Here is a 19,709-nt window from a genome sequence, read left to right on the forward strand (position 1 = left end):
TGCTTTGGTAGCACAGCTGTCTGCAGTGTCCCAGAGCATTGCCTTTCTGTTTTGCTGCTGTACTCGCAGCAACTTGGGTTTTTTGCATCATTCATGTTTGATCAGGTCTGAGTCTCCATTATTAACTTTTCCAGTTCTTTAGACCATTCTTCTCAGTATTTCAGCGTATAACTGCTGGTTGTAAAACATTTTCTATCAGGAAATGACCCAAGGAAGGGCTTTCAGATGTTACTGCATCCATTCAAAAACTGCTTTGAATGCTGCATTCCCTCCACGGACAAACGAGCAGAAGTAGGTGTGAATGTCTGCTATTAGTTCATACTAATGGAGCTTTGCGGACCTATAAAGGAGAGCAGAGTTTCTTTGGTTTTGGTGGCAATTTCTGCCCCTTTCCATAAGCAACTTCAGTTCCTCTGATGGGAACTCTCAGAACTTCAGCATTTTTAAAGGGACTAGGTAAAATTTTAAGGCTAGTTTTTGTTTCTTGTTCTTTAAGACCTTCACTTAAGACTCTGAAATAGCTTTCAGTAAATGCATAACACACCTCATTTGGAAGTCAGTCCCCTCCATGGACCTTAGTTTGGTGTCTTTAACCAGTAGTCATTGCTGAAAGCCTTGAATGAAGTAATTTACAGTACTGTAAGTTACTGTGAAGTTGAGCCTTTCTGATAAGTGAAGTTTGCAAAGTGTTTGAAGCAGATTTCATTGGTTGTTGTAAGTTAAAGATGATGCACTTACTGAGTTGCAAATCTTCTCTGGCTGTGATTCAATTGAGATTTTAAATACTTTGATTTCTGGAATGCAGTCTTTTTATAAAGATTATTTTTTACTTGGACAAATAGGATGGTATTTTTAGCTTGCAACAATTGATAGATGATAAAGTTAGCTCGTAATTTTGATTTCCTGTTATGAAAACCATCTGTGTAACTGTCACTCTCAAGATAATTACTGAATTATTCAGTGGACTGAAATGGATTTTAAAAGTGATTGTTGCTCTGATAGCTTCTGTGCTGTGCCTGTTTTATGTAGAGAAAAATCAATATTTCGGGTGCTTTAACCTGTGATGTTCACTAGAACTGAATGCTTAAAATGTGTCTGTGATGGTTTGGGAGGTTTGTGTGGTAGTAGAGTCTGTCTTCATTTGGTTTGGGCTTTAATTGTGCTTGATGCTATAATAGTGACATTTTTTTCTCTTAAAGCTTTCTAGAATGCTTTTGAAAGGGAATAAAATAGGTTGCCTAACAACCTATTTGCAACAAAACCACCAAAGACTGGGCTTCACTGTCAAGCACTCCAAAAGCTTTTCCACTCTTCACTGCCAACGTTCACCAGATTTAATGCAGTTTAGACAATGTGAAAAAACAAACGTAGGAATTTTTCTTGATATTTAAAGGTGTGGTTGGGAACAGGGAAGTGGGTTTGTTTGTACCCTAAACTTGAAGGGGTAGCAAGGATGCTCTTGACAGAAGGTCAAGTGAAGTCAGTTTCTGAATGTGCCTCCCTGGAGACCCCCTGTGTGATTTTCAGGAAATTACTTAATCTCAGTGAACTTCCAAGTTCTCAATCTCTAAAACTGGTGAAACGTCTCAGTCAAATCTGGTGGTTAAATGGGTTTAATGGTAGGGAATTTGTGATCCCTGAAGTAATTTATCTGTCTGGATTTGTCATCTTTACCATCTTCTCAAGAAATTTATATATTCAAAGGTGAGGGAAATAGTTTTGTCTATTTAAAATGCCATGGGATGTGTGAACAGTGGAGCTGTGCCATCAGTAGCACGTCCTATCTGCCTTAGGTAGAACCCTATGGAAAACAAATGGAGAACAAACTTTTAGAAGTGCCTATTTGGAAAGAAATTTGACTCGGGTCTTCTTCAGATCTCATATGCCAGAGTTACTTTTACATGATGAATTTGTGTTTGCCTTTGTGTTGCTGTGTGCATCCAAGAGATTTTGTACTGACTTATCTAACAAGTTTTCTTTATGGTACATATTATATATTCTTTGTTGTGGTGCAGCAAAGTCATTCAAAAAGACTTACCTTGAATTTTTGGGTGTTTTTATCCCTTTCTTCTGTGTAATCTAGAGGTCAGAGAAGCTTTTACTTTCCTATAGAAAGGTCCGTTGGATCATTGTCTTGGGTAAACCAGCTTGCTTAGATTAACAAAAATAGCTTTTCTGAACCCTCTGTGGCCCTTTTCCAGCTTTCCATCTCTTGTTAGAAAGGATTTGCCATTAAATTTTACAAGGAAGGACCTGTTGTTCCTGCTGTTGGAGGTGTTCAGATGCCTGCAGAGGCTGAAACCTTGTATTTCTGAACGTGAATTCCCTACGCTGTGTTGGAAATTATGGCACAGATTTAAAAAGCAAATATTAACACAAACTGACATTATTTTGACCAGTTCTCTTAATTTCTTTTTGGTTCTCTGAATAAAAGGAAATCAGAGCTGGTCCCCTATTTTGCCAAATTATAAGTGAGAAACTGTGGGAAGTGCAGTGGAATGTGTTGCAACTGAGACTTGAGTGCTTTTCAGAGGGAATTAATTGAGGGTGAAAGTAGTGGTTGGAGAAAGGATGTTCAACCTGTTTGGTACCTTGACAGAACTTCTGCAGGAACATGTTCTCTCTCATTGAGTGTGCTTCCCATTCGTAGATTCACAGAAAATCATGAAGATTGGAAAAGACCTCCAAGGTCATCTGGTCCAACCATCACCACCATGCCCACTAAACCATGTCCAGCACTGCACCACTTCCCTGGGCAACCTGTCCCACTGCATTTCAGTTTGGTGTCACCTGCAATTCTGTCCCTGAATGTAACTTGTTTATTAATTGCAACTGTATTTTGAGTGGGTTTTATATCGGTAAATAATTGCTTGATGTCAGTTGTTGAAAGATAAAGAGATGTTTAGGGTTTCTGCTGTGAATGTAAAGTACAAAATGTTTTTTTATGTTGGGAGCAAATGCCATTCAAATAATACACTTTTTTTCTATGACTGCCAAAGCTCCTTAATTCTGTTACAGAAGGCTGTCACCTGGTTCAAGTAATCCAGGATAGGCTGTATCCATTCCTGCTGGCCTATTCTTGGTTACTTGCACTGGGAGGCAGCTGCAGTGCTGCAGATCAGGAAGACAAAGCTGAAGGATGCCAAACTGGGATGACAAGGCTGGAAGAAAGACACCGAACTGGGATGACAAGGCTGGAGGATGCCAAGCTGGGAAGATGAGGCTGGAGGACATGTATTATTTTCCCTGTGAGGGGAAAATACAGAAGCTTGAGATGTCACGGGCAGAATTCTTTGTCATTACTTGAAGATTGTAGTTCACTCTGAAATGCAATTCTGTGTCTCTTTTGGTTCGCAAATACTAAGTCCTTTTAGGTTAGGACTGCTTTGAGATATAGAAATTGTATGTGGAAATATGAAGTGCTTGAAAACAGTTCAAGATGATCCTTTGTGTGCTGCCATTAGCAGTTGTAAATCCAGAATCCTGTGAAAACATGCCTACTGCCTGATTCATCCCTCAGCGTTTAGAAGTAAGGTTCATAGAAAGTGACTGTATTCCTTTAAATTCTCAGTGTGCTTAGAAAGATATTAGCGAGCATACAGTACAGAAAAAATGGAGGTTTTGTTAATGCCTGGAAGGCAGTGTGTAAATCTCAGAAAAATGCCAGGAGCCAGTTAGTCTAGAGACTCAAACTGAAGCCATCAGGCAGCGGAGGAAAAAGCCAAGCCACAAATAACCATGCTGCATTGAGATTCAAGTCCAGCAGCTGACAGAGTAAAGGGAAAAAATTCCAAATGAGGAGGAAGAGGAGAAAAGAGCCTCACTGTCGGCTGAAGAAAGGTTTTTATGTGAAGTAAACCAAAGAGATTTTGTAGCCCGGGATACGGGTATGCTTGCAGTTGCTTCCAGGATCTAAGTAGGACTTCTCAAAGCAATTTCAAGGGGAATATCTATCCAGAGTATGAATAAATGTTGTTCTGGAAAAAATCAATCTTGCTTTAAAAGAAAGGGATGAAGGAGCTGGGGCCCTTTGGAGGGAGGAAACGTAGTGGGAACTCCTCTGACAAGGCTGGAAACTAACAGAGCAGTATTTATTATTAATGAGGCACTTAAATGAGGAGCGAATCTGTTGGCCTGGGTCCAGTTGGTAACATGTAAGGGAAGCTGAGCTATAAGAGGGTGATGTTGCCCTGTGGTTGATCTAAAGAGCAGAACAAAGACAATGCAACCTAAAAATGCTGCGTGCATACAGCTCCTATTGAGGGGTGCTGCTGTGTGACTACAGCAGAGCTGCATGTTGCAAAGGGTGCGTTTTCCAATCATGCACTTCTATAAGCTCTCCTGTGTGCAAGGCTGTGCCTGCTAGGTTGGTGCTGCAGGCTCCTACTGTGGCAGAGATGGGTTTTGTGCAAGCAGCAGTGTCCATATCCTTGGCTTGGAGTTCAGGATTGCATTCCAAGTGGGAATTCTTTGCCAGCACAGGCGTAAATAAAGATGGAGAGGAAAGGAGATTGCTGCTGCAGCTGAAAACACACATTTTTAAAAGGGAAATTAATACCAGATTCCAGCTCTGACTGTCTAAGAATGATTTGAAGACCTTGGGGTGTCCATTTGTGCTCTCTAAATTAAGTTCAGGAATGCAGTTTCAAGTTGAAAAATTAAGAACTTTGTTATGAACTGTAGAGTAAATGAGCAACTTTTGTCCTGCTGTCTTTGCTCTTAAAACTTGCAAGTCAGATCACTTTCTCTCTGGGCACCCAAATGCAGAGTGACTGCAGCTGCAAAGGAAATACTACAGAGCCACTTTGCATAGTAGGATTTAAGTGAAGAATTAATTGCACTGTTAGAGGAGAGGAAGTTACTTGGTATATGCCCAGTGAAATACAGCAAACTTTGCTGTAATTATCTGGAAAGAGCAGTGTTACAGTACAGCCATCAAGTGCTTTCAGTTCATAAAACGACACCTTAGATTAGTTGGGTGCTGCTGTGGTTTTTAAAGAAAAAAAATCCGCATTATAAATTTTGGCCGCCTCGAAGTTTGATTGCAGTGCTTAAATCTGAACTGAAGTCTAGTTAAACTTAATAAAAAGAACTTAGCATGAAGAATTGGTTTGCTTGCTATGAGCCATTTGCCACTTGAAGCAAAGTGGGAAAGTAATTAACATTTCTGCTTTCATCAGGAAGGCTCAGCTCCATCATCTCTGTTTTTGATAAAACCTGGCTGTCAGATTTAGGTGTTAAATTTCAGATCCCTCTTACAAAACTTTCACTCCTTTGCTAAGTGCTCTTGTTGCACATAAGTTCAAGCTACCATTTCCATTTTCTTTTCCTGCAGGCTTTTCCTCTAGGTGCCTGAAGTTTTGTTCCTATGAATCTAGAAAATGCATGCAATTAATCTAGTTCTCCTGCATACCAAAGAAATAATTCCTGAATTCACATCAGCCTTGCAGTTCTGCTTAAATCCAGTTATTTGCCAGGCTTTTCCATGTGAGGTTTCTAGCAGTAGGGGTTATTTGCCAAATGAAGGAGATAAGATGCTGCTGGTGTTTCCTCTCCAGCTTTTAATCTAACCCCAAACAAGGTAGATAAATATTTTTCAGGCAGCTCCTCTTTGGCTTCCCAGTGCATCGCAGTCTAGTTGCAGGCTTTCTGCACAGCAGTTACCTTACTTGCTGTTCTCGAGGAAAGCAAATCATCTTGCTTGCTCTGAAAAGGTGAGCAAGGAGGCTCTAATACTTACTAATCAGATGATTGGCAGTAGGCAGCCAGACTCCCCAGATCCTTGTCAGTGCCAGAAGGCTGTGCTGCGTTGCTGAACTCAAGCTGCTTCAGAGCAGAATCCTGAGTATTTGCCATCTCTATGGCATGGTGAGTGTAGGAGATGATACAGGCTCTGCTGAGAGGTCCAAATTGTCATCTCTTGGAAGCCCTACTGGTTTTCTTTGCCTTAAGTGAGGTTTTCAGGAAGCATCACCACAGGTGCAGCATAGTACTAGCACTTGCATAATCAGCACAGGTCTTTGCAGCCCATGCATTCAAATTGCTCTTTATTGAATGTCTGCTTTTATCGTGCATACCTTTTTTTTTTTTTATCTTTCAGCATTGAGCGTTTGAATGCTAACTTTTCTTTCTTCAGGTGTTGGGATTACAGTGGTGGGTTGGTTGTTTTTTTTTTTTTTTGCTTTCTTTTTACCTTAAACACCACTTGGCCTAAACAGTCGTTGTCGTTCCAGGTGTATGTATTGAAACGACCACATGTGGATGAATTTCTTCAAAGGATGGGAGAGCTCTTTGAATGTGTCCTCTTCACAGCAAGTCTAGCCAAGGTTTGTTCCTCTTTTCATCCCTTTAACTCATATCAGCCTGGGCTTTGGGTTGGCTTTTCTACGGCTAATTATTTCCACGGTTTGGCACTATCTTAATTTTTCCCCTTCTTTTCTGCTTCTTTGTCTGACAGTGTGTACTTTGTCTGCTAGTGTGTGGGTAAGTGTTCCCATGGTGACGCTATCACATATGGGCTCGGCTCATCATGTAGCCTCCATGCATTGCTCATAATGCCAATATGAAAGGCTTGCAAGTTACCATGGTTATAGTGAGAAATTAGAACAAATAGCGTGCAAGTACAGCAGTGTATTAAAGCTGGGCACGAAATAAAACACTGTATTTAACACTACCCTCATGATCAAACAGTGACTCAGATATTTATTGCGTATGAAAAACTTGGTTGGTGTTTTTGTCCTGTCAAGGTGCAATTGGAGTCTGTGGTTAGGAAATCAGACATTTTGTTTGAAGCTTGAAATATCAACAGGAATATTTTGTGCCCTCTGGTAGCAGTAGTGCCTTGTAGGTAGTGTTGTGGTAGACACTGCAGTAGTGGACGCCTAAAATGCGATTCTTCTTAAGTATTGTGTTTGTGATGTCTTGTTTATAAAGCTGTGTTTGTTAGTTTTTAATAATATGCTAGCATAGTAAGATTTTACACCAATATGTCATTGAGATTGGTGGAAGGAGAAAGGACACTGTGTGATCTCCCATAGTGCCTTATTAGGGGGGTTCATCCCTGTGCTCTGTCTGCCATGTTCTGTTCGATCACCTGATGGAAATCCTGAATCGTGGAACAATTTGGTCCTGCACTCCAGCAGTTTTCACAGTCGAGAGGTGACTGATTTTAAGAAGGATTTTGTTACTCATTTTAAAATACAGGGAAAAGTAAGTCCTATCCTGCAGAAATAAGTTCTGACTACCATTTACAAATACACAGTCACCTCACTTTCTTATTTACTTGGGTGTTTTTTCTCGGACAGTTATATCAACTGTTGGGTCCTAAGTTGTGCTTCACTTCAGGTATCGTCTTATGTATGAAATGGTACACATTTGATTTACTGACTTTTTGAGAATTTCCCAAATAACTGCACACAAGCATTTTTCTCCGTGACACCCTTTGTCTGATCTTTTACGACCCAGTTGTGCAATTTGGTAATCTTGGAGCTCTTACTGCCCCAGTCATTCCATGCCCATTGTTTGAAAAAGCTGCATCTGGCTGAGGTGATTGCATTGCAGTTTGTCTTCAGAGGCACGTGGAAATGAATCAGTTGGGAAAATGGCTTCCTATTGATTTTCTGTTAGTGTTCATTGGTTTTATGGTAATATTCCATGAGATCTCCGGATCCGTCAACTTCTGAGTGTAAAAGGGTAACTGTAAGGTGACCCTAAGAATAAAACACAATCACAAAAGCCATTAGGGTGCAAGTTAGCTTTCTTCTGAAAGATAACAGTTCAACTTCTGTTTTATCTCTCTATTAATCACTTCAGCTTTGCAGGGTTGTAAGGTAATTAACAAGGAGCAGGGAAGAGAAAGAGGAAAAAGCATTTTATCTGAAATTATTTTGTATCCCTTCTTTATCGTTCTGTGAATTAACCTTAGTGATATTTTGCTAACTGGGTCTTCTACCTTCTGTTTTCAAGTATGCAGACCCAGTAGCCGACTTACTGGATCGCTGGGGTGTGTTCAGGGCAAGGCTATTTAGAGAATCCTGTGTTTTCCACCGGGGAAATTACGTGAAGGATCTGAGTCGGCTGGGACGTGAGCTGAGTAAAGTTATCATAGTGGATAATTCTCCTGCATCTTACATCTTCCATCCTGAAAATGCAGTAAGTACTCTTATTCCAGCACTCAAGCATAGCTTTGTCTTTCTGGTCCATTCCCAGACCTTCCTGATTTGTAAAATGCACTTTCAGAACGCTAACATTTCTTGTTCCTGTGTCTTCTTAGGCTGCAGGTAGGTTCTGGTGAAGGGCTGTGCCAAATAGATCTTGACAGTGTGTCACAGTCACGACTGTTCATCTGCTTTCAGTTTTAGCTTTTGGCATGAAGTCCATCAGTTTTGAGAAATACCAAGCAGTGCAGAACCTGCACTGCTAACTTAGCTCTAAAAAGTAAAGTTGCCCTCCAGTGTCATTTTTGTCCTTTGGAGAGGTGGCTGTAGTAAGGACAGCTTGCTTCAACTGCTTTTGGTACTTATCTTCTTTCATTGTGGGGGAAGAAATTGTTTTATTAGGAAAAAAAAATACTGTTTTTCTGATTGCTGTCTGTGTTCTGAATTCATGGCTAAGGGGAAGAAAAAAAAAATCAAGGTCCTGTCGTTTTACATTTGTAAGCATTTTTGTGCTAGCTTGCTTTAGAAATGTCAATCAGCAAATTCATCAGGTTTCAGAAATAAGGATAAAAATCAGGCAATGGATCTTAATGGAGAAAAAGCAGGAGCAGTGCACGTTTTCAGAGTGATTCGACTCCAGAAGCTGTGATGGAATGGCCTGGCACTTGGCTCCTTCCATTGCTGCTGTAGTACAGATGTGTTTTGTCACTGCCTGGACAGCAAGCTGGAACTTCCCTTATATCTACTGGCTCGTAAACAACTGGGCTGTGTTGTGTTTCTTTGATGATTTTAGGCTGCCTTTTCTGCGAGCTTTTAAAATTAGTGTAGGAAACTTTTATGAGGGATGGTGTTTTGCAGGGTTCTGCCTCCCCAGATAACATTTTTTTGTCTGAACTTCTTTATCTTACACAGTAAGCTTTTAAATTCCCATCTTAATACTGTGCTGAACCTGAACCATTAGGTGAAAACGTGTTTTCTTCTGGTTGGTGCCACACGTGGTTTAAAGTTGCTATTTATAATAACCAGGAGCTGTAAGTCTAATTTATGTTCACAGTTAAAATTAAAAACCTCATCCAGATCGTCATTTGGTATCTCGGAGCTCAGTGCCAAGAAAATAATGAGCTGTAGAAATCTGGGAGGTGAAATTAAAGACTGTCAGAATGGTTTAATCATGTATAGGAAAGTGCTGCTATCTGACTGATAGCTGAGGCTCTGCAGAAACCAAAGCGAGCAACTTAGATCCAAGATAGTCTTTAAAAGACTTCAGTACTCCCTCACAGTGAAGATGCACACAACTCCTTCCCCAAACCCAGCCCACATTTAAAGTTTAGATGTTATTAGATGCGTTGTTTTCTGAACCCACTCCCCAGGTTTTGTCTTTTAATTGGAGGGAGCTGTTCAGTATTTGCTGTTCAGTTTTCCTCCTTAGCCTCATGTGCCAGAAGAGGCTGTTGCTGCATGCCAGTGTTCAGTGACTCACACTGATAATACTGAGAGGGGAAAAAAAGACTTGCTTGTAAATGAATTTTTCCAGGTGGGGTATCATTGCAGCTATATGAGCTAAATCTACGCAGGCAGAGCTTGCACACTTCCTTCACATCAAGAAGTCTTGATAGCACTGTTGGTTGTCTGTTTCAGGTGCCTGTGCAGTCCTGGTTTGATGACATGACAGACACAGAGCTGCTAGATCTTATTCCTTTCTTTGAAGGACTAAGCAAAGAGGAAGAAGTTTACAGTATGCTTCATAAACTCTGCAACAGGTAGCCCTTAACTTTGACTGACTTCTGCTACTAGATTGCAGTTGCTAGAGGATGTCTCCATCTTTTTCAGCTCTTTCAAATGTAAGCTTTGGGGAGGTCACTCCTGTCAGAAGTGCTACTCTCGATCTTCCTGTTACATTGGACACAAAGGACAATCATGAGTGATGCTATTAAGCCTTCAGAAGCCTGACTCCTAAGGTCACGTGTTCAGACTACTTTTTTTAAAGGAGAAAAAAAAAAAAAAAAAGAAAAAAAGAAAGCTATTTTAAATGGGACTCTTTTAATGAATTTCATAAATGGACATCTTTTACTGGATCAGCTTTTCTTAAAACATGCCAAAAAAGAAGCTTGTATTTCAGCAGTTGAATTTCTCTCCCTTTCTTCCCCTCCCACTATGCAGACAATTTTACCCCCCCTGCTTAGAGCAGTTGACCTGACTCTGAATTTTTTCTTACAGAATGAAGTGCCTTTTTGAATGTTATTTTAAGATAAAAATTCATTTTTGTATAAGACTTATTTCCAGACATCTTTTAGTCTTGTATTGTCTAAATGCTTTAAAAGGAAAAAGGAAAAAATTTTATAGAGCACTGTAATATATAACAAAGGAAAAAAAGTTAAAAACAAAGATGCTGGGTTCCTGTCTCCACGCTGACATTAAGTTGTACTACGTTTTGTCATGCTCAGAAGGTTTAAGTGTTTGTGGGAGGGGGTGATTTGGGTCACTGAGGTGGTTTTGGATACAGCTTTGAACATATCTGCAGTTGTTTTGAGTATTAGGGAGTGACGGAATTGAGAAAATAGGGTGACAAATAGATCTAAAGCACCTTTAATTCTAGACAGATGAAGTTCTATTGTCTCTGCTTACGCACAACTGTCATGCCTCTCATCTTTTGGAAAATCATTATCTTGGGAGAATGGGGAGGAGATCTATTTATTAGTTTAAAATTCTTTCCTTAAAAAGAGACCCATCTGGGTAAGCTGGATCTGTATGGAGCTGTTTGGAGTACTTTTTTCTTTTAATTGCTGCTACTGTATACTCACCAAATGGAGTTGACCATCGGCTGTTAAACTGTTTTTGCCACTGTGCCTGTGCTATGAAACATTTTCTGTAAGCTGCAAACTTGGGCAATAAATAAAACGCAGGCTTCATAACCCTTATGTATTAATCCTATGGTATTCGAGATACCAGAAAACACAGTAAAAGGTGACCTGCAAAGGAAATCTTATTAATCATCCTATTATTTGCTTCAGTTTAGATGAAATCCTTTTTTTTGCTATATAAAAAAGCAAAAAGTATTCTTCCCTTATCTGATCTGCATTTCTTCTTTTCCAAGGTGTAATGTACAGGCAGGGAGCTATGTCAGGTCTTCCCAGAAGGGCAGAATTACCAGCCTAGATCGTCTCCAGAGTGGTCCTCTGCTTTGGAGCTGACTAAATCTCACTCTGAGGCTGGAATCCTGCTTAGCAGCTGTTCTTCTCAAGTGTCATCGGTACACTGGAATAACTTTGAAACTATTTTAAACCCTTTGAAGGAAAATGCACTTATTTGTTTTCCTTTCCAGCGTCACCTTTTAATTATTTTCCGCACCAGAAATCTACAAACGTAAAATTTGCAGCTATATTTGGTTGCCATCAAAGAAAACCAAATGAGAGGAGTTGGTGCTTCTAATTAGCGTAGTGCTAAATTCTGAGCAGCGGATCCCCCTTTGCCTTTCCCTTTCTTCTTGAAAAGTCTTGACAGACTTGGGGGGGAAAATAAAACAAAAAAAGAAAAAGCGATGGACTCATCATCCTTGTCCAACCCATTGGTGAAGCAGCTTAAGGAATCCATTCATAGAAGGGCAGGCCAGCCTACACAGGCAGTGAGTAGGTTGGTGTGGGTGCAGTGTGAGCTGGGGGATGACCTGGCCCTCGCAGTGAGGGTGATGGAGGCAGCCCAGGGACACTCGTGAGTCTGTGCGGCGTCACCGTTTTGTTTCCTCACCAGTTGGCATTACCTTAGTACTGTACGACTCCGTGCCACAACAAAAGACAAAGCTGACACTTAAACATACAAAAAACAGCAACAAAAGCATACGTTGCTTGGGAAAAATAAAAAACAACATGTGGATTCTGGTTAGTCCATTAACGTTGACTTTCAATTTGAGATTGTTTAATTTTGTATTTGAATTCAGAGTAATGAAACTGTAAGCTGCCAAAAAGTTGTTCTCTGAGCAGTATTTTCAACTGTGTTTGTAGCTCCTGTGTTGCAGATGCAGTTTGCAGGGAAGTATTCAGGTCGTAGTTAGTTGTGCAGGTATGATAGGAATGGCTGAAAATATTCAAAGACTTTCTCGCTAGCATTAGACCAAACAATCTTCCAATTAGATGATGAGTAACCCCCTGAGACGTCCCCGTTTTACGGTTGTAACCTGTTACATGTGAGATGAACACGTCGTCAGTTTGCATCTACGAAAGCAGCAATTTCATGAACCAGTTGCCTTAAGTCTGTGAATGAATGTTGATTATTCAAGTGTCTTGTATTGTTTTCGAATCCACATATAATGGACAACTGAACTTCTGTTCCAGGTTCTGGATGAACAGTTCTGATGACGCTCTGTACAAGAGCTCCACTTGTTCTGTGTGGTTTAGTTCAGCTCTTGAAATGCACAAATTTTGAGACAAAAAAACCCTTATTTTAGCTGAGTAAAGCATTAAAATGATACTTGGTGACAAAACAAAGGGGTGAAACCTAGCAACAGTTTTGATCTTCGCTAGCATTTTAGGGTTCTTTTCTGTGATGTCTGTTGTAGGTTTGTCGGTCTTGTCGTAGTTTCGGGGGCTTTTTCATTTGATGTTTTTTTTAATTCATTCCCATTGAAATAAAACTTGGAGTGCTCAGAGCTTTTCCTGGCTATTCAGATTTGGGCAAAGGGATCAAACCATCACATTTGTTTATTTTGATGCTGTTGTCATACGTAAAAATCCACGTTTTTAAGTTAGCACGAATATCCATGCACTATATATTGAAAGCATCTAGAATCTAACAAAGCAATAGAGTTCTCTCAGCAAAGCCAGAGAAATGAGTGGAATGTCTGCAAGATTTGCGATACGGGTATTTGATTGTATTATAAATACAAGATCTCAAAAAATTAAAATAGGAGAGAAAAAGGGTTTCCTAAAGCTCTCCCGTGTTTCCAAGTGCAGTTAACGCAGGCAGGGCTGGAGCTCAGCCTGGTTCTCAGCTGCATTCCTGGGTATCAGAGAAGCATTAAGGAGTCTTTTCCAGTTGATCGTTCAGTCCAGCGAAAGCAATGCTGCCTGACCTGAAATTCCGTTGTCCGTTTTATGTTGGGTTCACAAAGGTTTTTTGCCTGTATAGGTATTTTTAAATGAAGCTGTAAGGCAGAATGCCATCGATCCTTGAAACTCAACCGAAGCATTACGATTAAATTGCCATTTGTAAACTTAGGACTGTGCGTGGAATATTTGTCGGCCGCCGATTGAGGATGGCAGCAACGTGCTGCGTTCACCGAGGCGGCTTCGGAGGAGTCATCTCTTGTTTGGCCCTTCAGCCTTTCTTAAGCAGCAAAGTCATACGTGGAAGAAACTCAACACCTGGAGAGATGGGGTTGTCGGTGGAAACGGTCACTTTTATCACAGCATGATTCTGATGAGACTGGCTGGGGACAACGTATGGAAACGACAGCGGTGTGTACTGATGTTGCAGCTTTGGAAATGTCAGTGTAAAACAAACAAACAAACAAAAAAAAAACCCACAAACCTGTAGCTATATAATTTCCAAACACGTAATCCTCTGTTTTACAGATTCTTTTTAACTAATAAAACACAGTACCGCACAGCCCTATTTGTAAAACAAACCCCAGTTTGTGCCTCTGATTTGCAAGGTGCTGTGACTGTGTGCCTTTGTGGGGCAGGAGGGCAGGTGAGACGCGCGGGGCCGTCGCCGCACACTCGGGTAACTATGCAACACCAGCTGTCAGGTCACTGTTTCACATTCTGTTGTAACAATCCAGCTGACATCTTTTTCTTCTTTCTATCGGGCACTTCTTAACAGAGGAGTTAAGCAATGGAAATGTTTCTTGGTGATTTTTTTTTTTTCCTAATGATGGAGCTGTTTACACTTTAATGCAATGAACAATCCAGCGATACTTGAGAAACACTACAGATACCATGAGTGTTTTCAGGAGAGAGAAGTGTTGTCAATCAGGTTTTGAATGGTTTCTTTACTGTCACAAATAAAAAAGATTTTACCAATGTAGTTACTTGTGCATGTAATACTTCTCTGGGAAAAAAAAAAAAAAACAACTTCTGCCCTTCTCTTTTCAGTAACAGTCACTGCCCTGATCTGCATTCCTCCTGTACACATCCATGTTAGGCAGTGAAGTCCTCCATTTCCATCCCTCTCTCCTTCCCTCTCCTCGTCTTAAATCACATATAGGACTCCTCATGGACCGCCCTGGCACCTGCTTGTGCAAACAGAGTTGATGAACTGCTGGTGAATTCTGCTAAACAAATTGGTGGTGACTCTGGCGGACGTTCCAGCTATTTACATCGCTGGGATGAGGTCATACAAAAGTGTGTTGAAGTCTCAAAAGAGATGGGGGACGTCTTATGAATGGCTCACTGCAGCTACTTGAATAGCTGATCTTAAAATCACTGCTGTATCCGCGTGGATACCTGAATGGTATGTTTGGTTTGGTTGGAAGGTCTATTTCAGGACTTATCTGACACAGTAAGACTTACGCAGAGCTTTCCTTCCTAGGAAAAGGCACACAACATGAATGCTTTATGAGCAGAAAACCTCAGGCCTGTTAGAAGCAGCAGCTGGCTCCAGATAACTTCTAGCTGGAATTTTGGGTTGTTCTTGTGATTGGTTGGAACGACCTAGATTGCCTGCGCTTTCTGATGGGTTGGCTTTTTTTGGGTAGTGTTTTTTTCAGTTTTACCCATCTCTTTTGCTGCTACTTAGGGTAAACACGCCTGCCTCTAGCTCAGTAAATAAACTGTCTCAAAATTCACCAAACAGCACTTTCAGAGAAGTGAGAAAAATACCATTGTTGTGTCCCCAATGATTGAAATCGCTTCCAAAACCGAACACGTCTACGTCCTTACCTTTGTGCACGTGCCTTCAAGCTGCTTCTGCCCTTTTGTTGTGTCCTGACTCAGAAGGAAGCCCATCTGCTCTGACATTCCCTGCACCATGTGCTGGGCTTTTCCAGGTGGGTGCAGCTCCAGGCCCCACAGCCCCCAGCACTGTTCCTGGCATGGATTGCAGTGCTGAGCCCTTCGCCATCCCTGTGCTCAGGAGAACAGAATTCCCCTGGACTCCTCTGCTGGTTCACCCGGAGCTTCCAAAAAAGAAACGGTCTTTGAGTAATAGATTGGTTTGGCAAAGCTTCCTTCTCAAGTGCTGATTTGGAGGAAGACGTGCAGAGGAGCAGGTTGTCCTGGAGTTGCCCAAGCAACATTTTTGGAAGCTACCAGCTTGAATTTACTGAGTCAAGTCACTTCTCTATTAAAGTAGATCTGCCGTGCAGTTGTGCACCTTCACCACGCAACAATTTAAACTGATTTAGTTTGGGCATCCATTAAATCAGCAGCAGACTGAAGTTTTGAGGTGGTGGCTGCATCAGCTTGGCCATACCAATAGACCTCAGAGGACACACTCTCCTCCGCGACCGCCATCGCTTCATTTCACATTAATCTCCCAGTGTGCTGTAGCCACGATTGATTGGGATGTACATCGCATGGAGATGTTGGGACAGAGAACTGAAGGTCATCAACCTTAATGGTCATCTGGAGCTGGGTATCAGCAGGGCCAAGGCTGGTGGACCAGCAGAGGATTCCCTATTTGGCACCATCAAGGACTGCTGTTCTCAACACAGCAGGCTGAGTATTTCAACCTTACTAACACAATTGCACAGCACCCACAGGTGCTACACGCGGTCTGGGGGTTGTTCAAGAATTAGTGGCTTGGCAATGGACTGTTTTCTTCGCAGATAGAAAGTTCTCGTTCTTTTCCTAGCCAAGTACAGGCCCTGGTCAAGATGAAGCCCTGCGGGGTAAGCTAGGTTCAGTCCCTGTCCTTTTCTTGTTCACTTGTTGAGATTTGGATAGAAAAGATTGCGGCTACTGAAGCCACCGATGTCAGGTTGGATATTAGGAACAATTTCGTCTCCACAGGAGTGGTGATGCACTGGTACAGGCTGCCCAGGGAGGTGGTGGTCACCACCCCTGGAGATGTTCCAGAACTGTGAGATGTACTCTGCTAGCATCTGTCCCTTTGCAATTGATAGAAACATCAGAATTGCCCACTGAGAGTGCATGAGGAGCTTGTTCCTGCTTGGGTGACAACCGATCTGCTGCCAAGCAATGTTTGTACACTGAGCAAACTGGAGGGAACTGGTGTGACTGGTGTGTGTAATGAGTTGGCTCAAGATGACCGTGGTGGCATTGCTGGCTGGGTAGGGGGAGGGCTTGTCCTGTTCTGCTCTGCATGGTGCAGCCTCACCTCAAGCACTGGATGCAGGTGTGGGTACCGCAGTGTAGGAAGGATGTAAATCTTTTAGAGTCAACAGGAGGGCTACAAAGATGGGGAATGGTCTGGAGGGCAAGGGATGTGAGCGGAGGGCTCATGGCCACACAGCCCCTCACAGGGAGAGGAGAGGCATCGCTGGGCTCCGCTCTCTGGGTGCAGCAACAGAGCCAGAGGGAACAGCAGGGAGCTGTCGGAGGAGGGGCAGCTGGGGCTGAGGGAAAGGCTGCGCCCCAGAGGGTGGTGGGCATGGAATGGGTTGTCCGGGGCAGTGGGCACAGTCCTGAGTGCCAGAGCTCATGGAGCACTGGGACACTGCTCTCAGATATAGGGGTTGGATTTGGATGGTGCTGGGGGTTGCACTCAATGATCCTCCTGGGTCCTTTCCAACTTGGGATATTCTATGATTCTGGTGAACATCAAGGCAACAGGAACCAAAGCAACATGGGAGCAAACTGGCCCCACTCCCTCATCTGACTGGATTCCTGCTGCTCTCCATTCAATTACATGATGCTCATTAGGCCCGCCAGCAGGGTGAAATTGCTGCATTTTATCATCGAATCATAGCATGGCTTGGGTTGGAAGGGACCTTAAAGGTCATCCAGTTCCAACCCCCTGCCACAGGCTGGATGCCATCCACTAGACCTGGCTGCCCAGTTCCCCGTCTGGCCTGGCTTTGTATGCCAATGATGTCTTTGGCCATTCTGTTCCTTCGTGGGCATTTATGGGATGGAGGAGGAAGGATTTTATCAAGAGCCGAGCCTATTTCCAGCTGAGCAGAGCAACTTACTGTGTGAGAGTTGGGCTGAGACTGAGCTTGGATGGGTTCTTGCCTTGGCTCAGTGTCCCTTAATCTGCCTTCTAATAATTTCTCTAAATAGTGAGGGTTTGGGAGGCTCACTTAGCCCAATGGAACCTTGGTCTCCAAACCATCTACAGACTTGTCAGTAATTCAGCTGAGGCAGATGTAGACGAATCATCATTCCCTGGTCCTGATGCCTTACGTGCTGAGCAGGTCTTGAAATGGTAACTGAAAGAATGGGGGCAAATATTTGAGATGAAGATGGTTGCGATTGAAAGGAGGGGAGATGGGGTGACCTTGTAGCACTGGGATGACACAGGCAGGGCCTGGCAGTGGGTGCCCCTGGGTTTCGTACTCAACTCTGGTCAAAGTCTTTGGGGAATGGAGAGGAAAACGAAGGTTGGAAGGCTTTGGCCATGCATGGCTTGGGTGCACCACGAGATGGTGCAGCTGTGCAGCAATGGCTGCTGAAGGCCCCATAAAAGGAGTTTAGAAGACGTTATCTCAAGTGCAATCATCTCCTCAGCTTTGGTGTCTTCATCTGCTGCCAGCATTGTGCTCCGCGTGGGAAATGTCTTCCCTCAATTAAAATCGCTCTTGGTGCCTCGGATGTAATTTCTTCATTTGTTTAATGAGTGCTGAAATCCCTTGCAGAAGGAGCCGGGGTCTCCCCAGCTGAACACAGCACACAGAACATTTGTGTTCATTTTAGTTATTGAGTTTTTTCTTCCATGGAAGCACAGGATCCTCTCATCAGTGTGTAAGAAGTAAAGAGGGAAATCAATGTTTCTCAAACAGTTTGAAATGATGTTGTTATACCTTCCCTGGTGGGATAAATGCTTTTCTCTGCCAAAATCTTTGCTGCTAACCTTGGTGGTTTGTTTGTTTGTCTTAAGCAGCAGCGTTTTAACTTGTTTGGGATTTGGCTGAAGTGCCCAATGAGAGCTGGGGACAGATGTTATACCTCCCTTCATTATGTTCTAATGAAGGTAAGACCTCATCTCTGGGAACTTGGGTGGTGGATGATGGTGGGAAAGGCTGAATTGGGGTCACTGGTGCTGGGTGCTGCCAGGGAGGGGATGGGACAACAGGTGATGCCTGTGGGGGCTGTGAGATGTACCAAGCAGCCAAGCAAAGCCGCCCCTGCTCCCTGGGCCTGTGCCACGCATTGCCTGGGTTTCAGCTGAAGGTTCCTTCATTCTTTCCCCCCCAGCCATTTGTATTTTGATGGGACGCAGCTCCAGTGTGAAACTGGTGTGTGTGTTAACTCGAGCTGCCCTTGCAAAGAATGGAAAATGTCTCTCTTACCAACTTAAATAAGCACAGTGGGTTTTCCTGTACTCCTGCAGCAACGGGAGGCTGCCCGTGAAAGTCAGACCCCAGGCTGGGATCTATGGATGGCTGAGTCCTGGCCTTCACCTGCACACCTGGGACCCTGCTTCCCAGCAAGGGCAGTTCAGGATCTGGCAAGCTTTAAGCCAAAGGGAAGTGAAATACAGTTGGTGGGAGGAGAAACCCAAGCAGTTTGTACTTCCCCCTGCCTTCAGAGCAGAATCATAGCATCATTAAGGCTGGAAAGACCACTAAGACATCTAGTCCAACTGTCAATCCATCTCCACCATGCCCATTCCAGAAGAAAAGCCCTGCTGGCCGTCGTGCACCAGGAAAGGTACAGCACAGAGCAGGATTCCCCACGGTGCATCCTTTCCTGCTGCACCCACTGCTCTGGAGAGCTGCTGGTTCTGCTGTAACAGCAGCAATTTCAGCCAGGGGAACTACTGTCAGTTACTAAATGAGCTCAACTGCAGCCTAATAAATTCCCTCTTTTAACAACCCTGAGATATAAGGGCTGTTAGAAGTTATCTGAACTCCTGCAATGCAAGAAACTCAAATGTAGGACAGCCAGGGCTGCCACAGTCCCAGTGAGCTCCGCTTGCCCTCCCACCATTCTGTTTTTACTTTCAGCTCAGCCTAAGCCACTGAGCAATAGGAAGAGCTGGACAGAGATGCTGATGTCAGTGCTCCCAATACAAGTCTACAAACTGCATGAAGGCATGGTCCCATTTTCCTAGAAATCTGTTCTGATGACTTTACCTGAAAAACCCGTTTGCTGCCTGCCTGGAGGTATCACTCATGGCTTTGTTCATCCTTTGACTCCCCCACCCCATCCAGAGGGCCTTGCTTCTCAGGAAATCCAAGCAGAAATCACTTCAGTCCCACCTAAAGCTCCAAGGAAAGAGCAAAGCCCTGCTGCCCTGAAGCCATCACTGTAAGCTGGGTGGGCTTTGTGGGGCTTTATGGGCTTTTCCTATTGCTGCTTCCCCCAGGGAGGGCTCTTCCCTGCCTTGTTGTGTTTGCTGTCATTAGTGAAGTATTGGGCTAGAGGAAGAGAAAATGGGACTATTTTAAGTGCTGCTGCTATTTTAAGCAATTGCACACAGAATGGTTGCCAG

The 19,709-nt window shown here is 43.0% G+C and overlaps 1 protein-coding gene across 3 annotated transcripts in view; it reads left to right on the forward strand.

Annotated features, from left to right (window-relative positions):
• Nucleotides 1–14,177, forward strand: part of CTDSPL (CTD small phosphatase like) — a 71,848-nt gene extending 57,671 nt beyond the window's left edge. For all 3 annotated transcript variants that reach the window (XM_003206925.3, XM_003206926.3, XM_019616218.2), the window contains 3 exons: nucleotides 6,234–6,326; nucleotides 7,966–8,151; nucleotides 9,795–14,177. In XM_003206925.3, coding sequence (XP_003206973.1) covers nucleotides 6,234–6,326; nucleotides 7,966–8,151; nucleotides 9,795–9,920 — 405 coding nt within the window. In that variant the 3' untranslated portion in view covers nucleotides 9,921–14,177. The remainder of the gene's footprint in view (nucleotides 1–6,233; nucleotides 6,327–7,965; nucleotides 8,152–9,794) is intronic.
• Nucleotides 14,178–19,709: the final 5,532 nt, after the last annotated feature.

Source organism: Meleagris gallopavo, chromosome 6, assembly GCF_000146605.3.
Source record: "Meleagris gallopavo isolate NT-WF06-2002-E0010 breed Aviagen turkey brand Nicholas breeding stock chromosome 6, Turkey_5.1, whole genome shotgun sequence".
Lineage (NCBI taxonomy): Eukaryota > Metazoa > Chordata > Aves > Galliformes > Phasianidae > Meleagris > Meleagris gallopavo.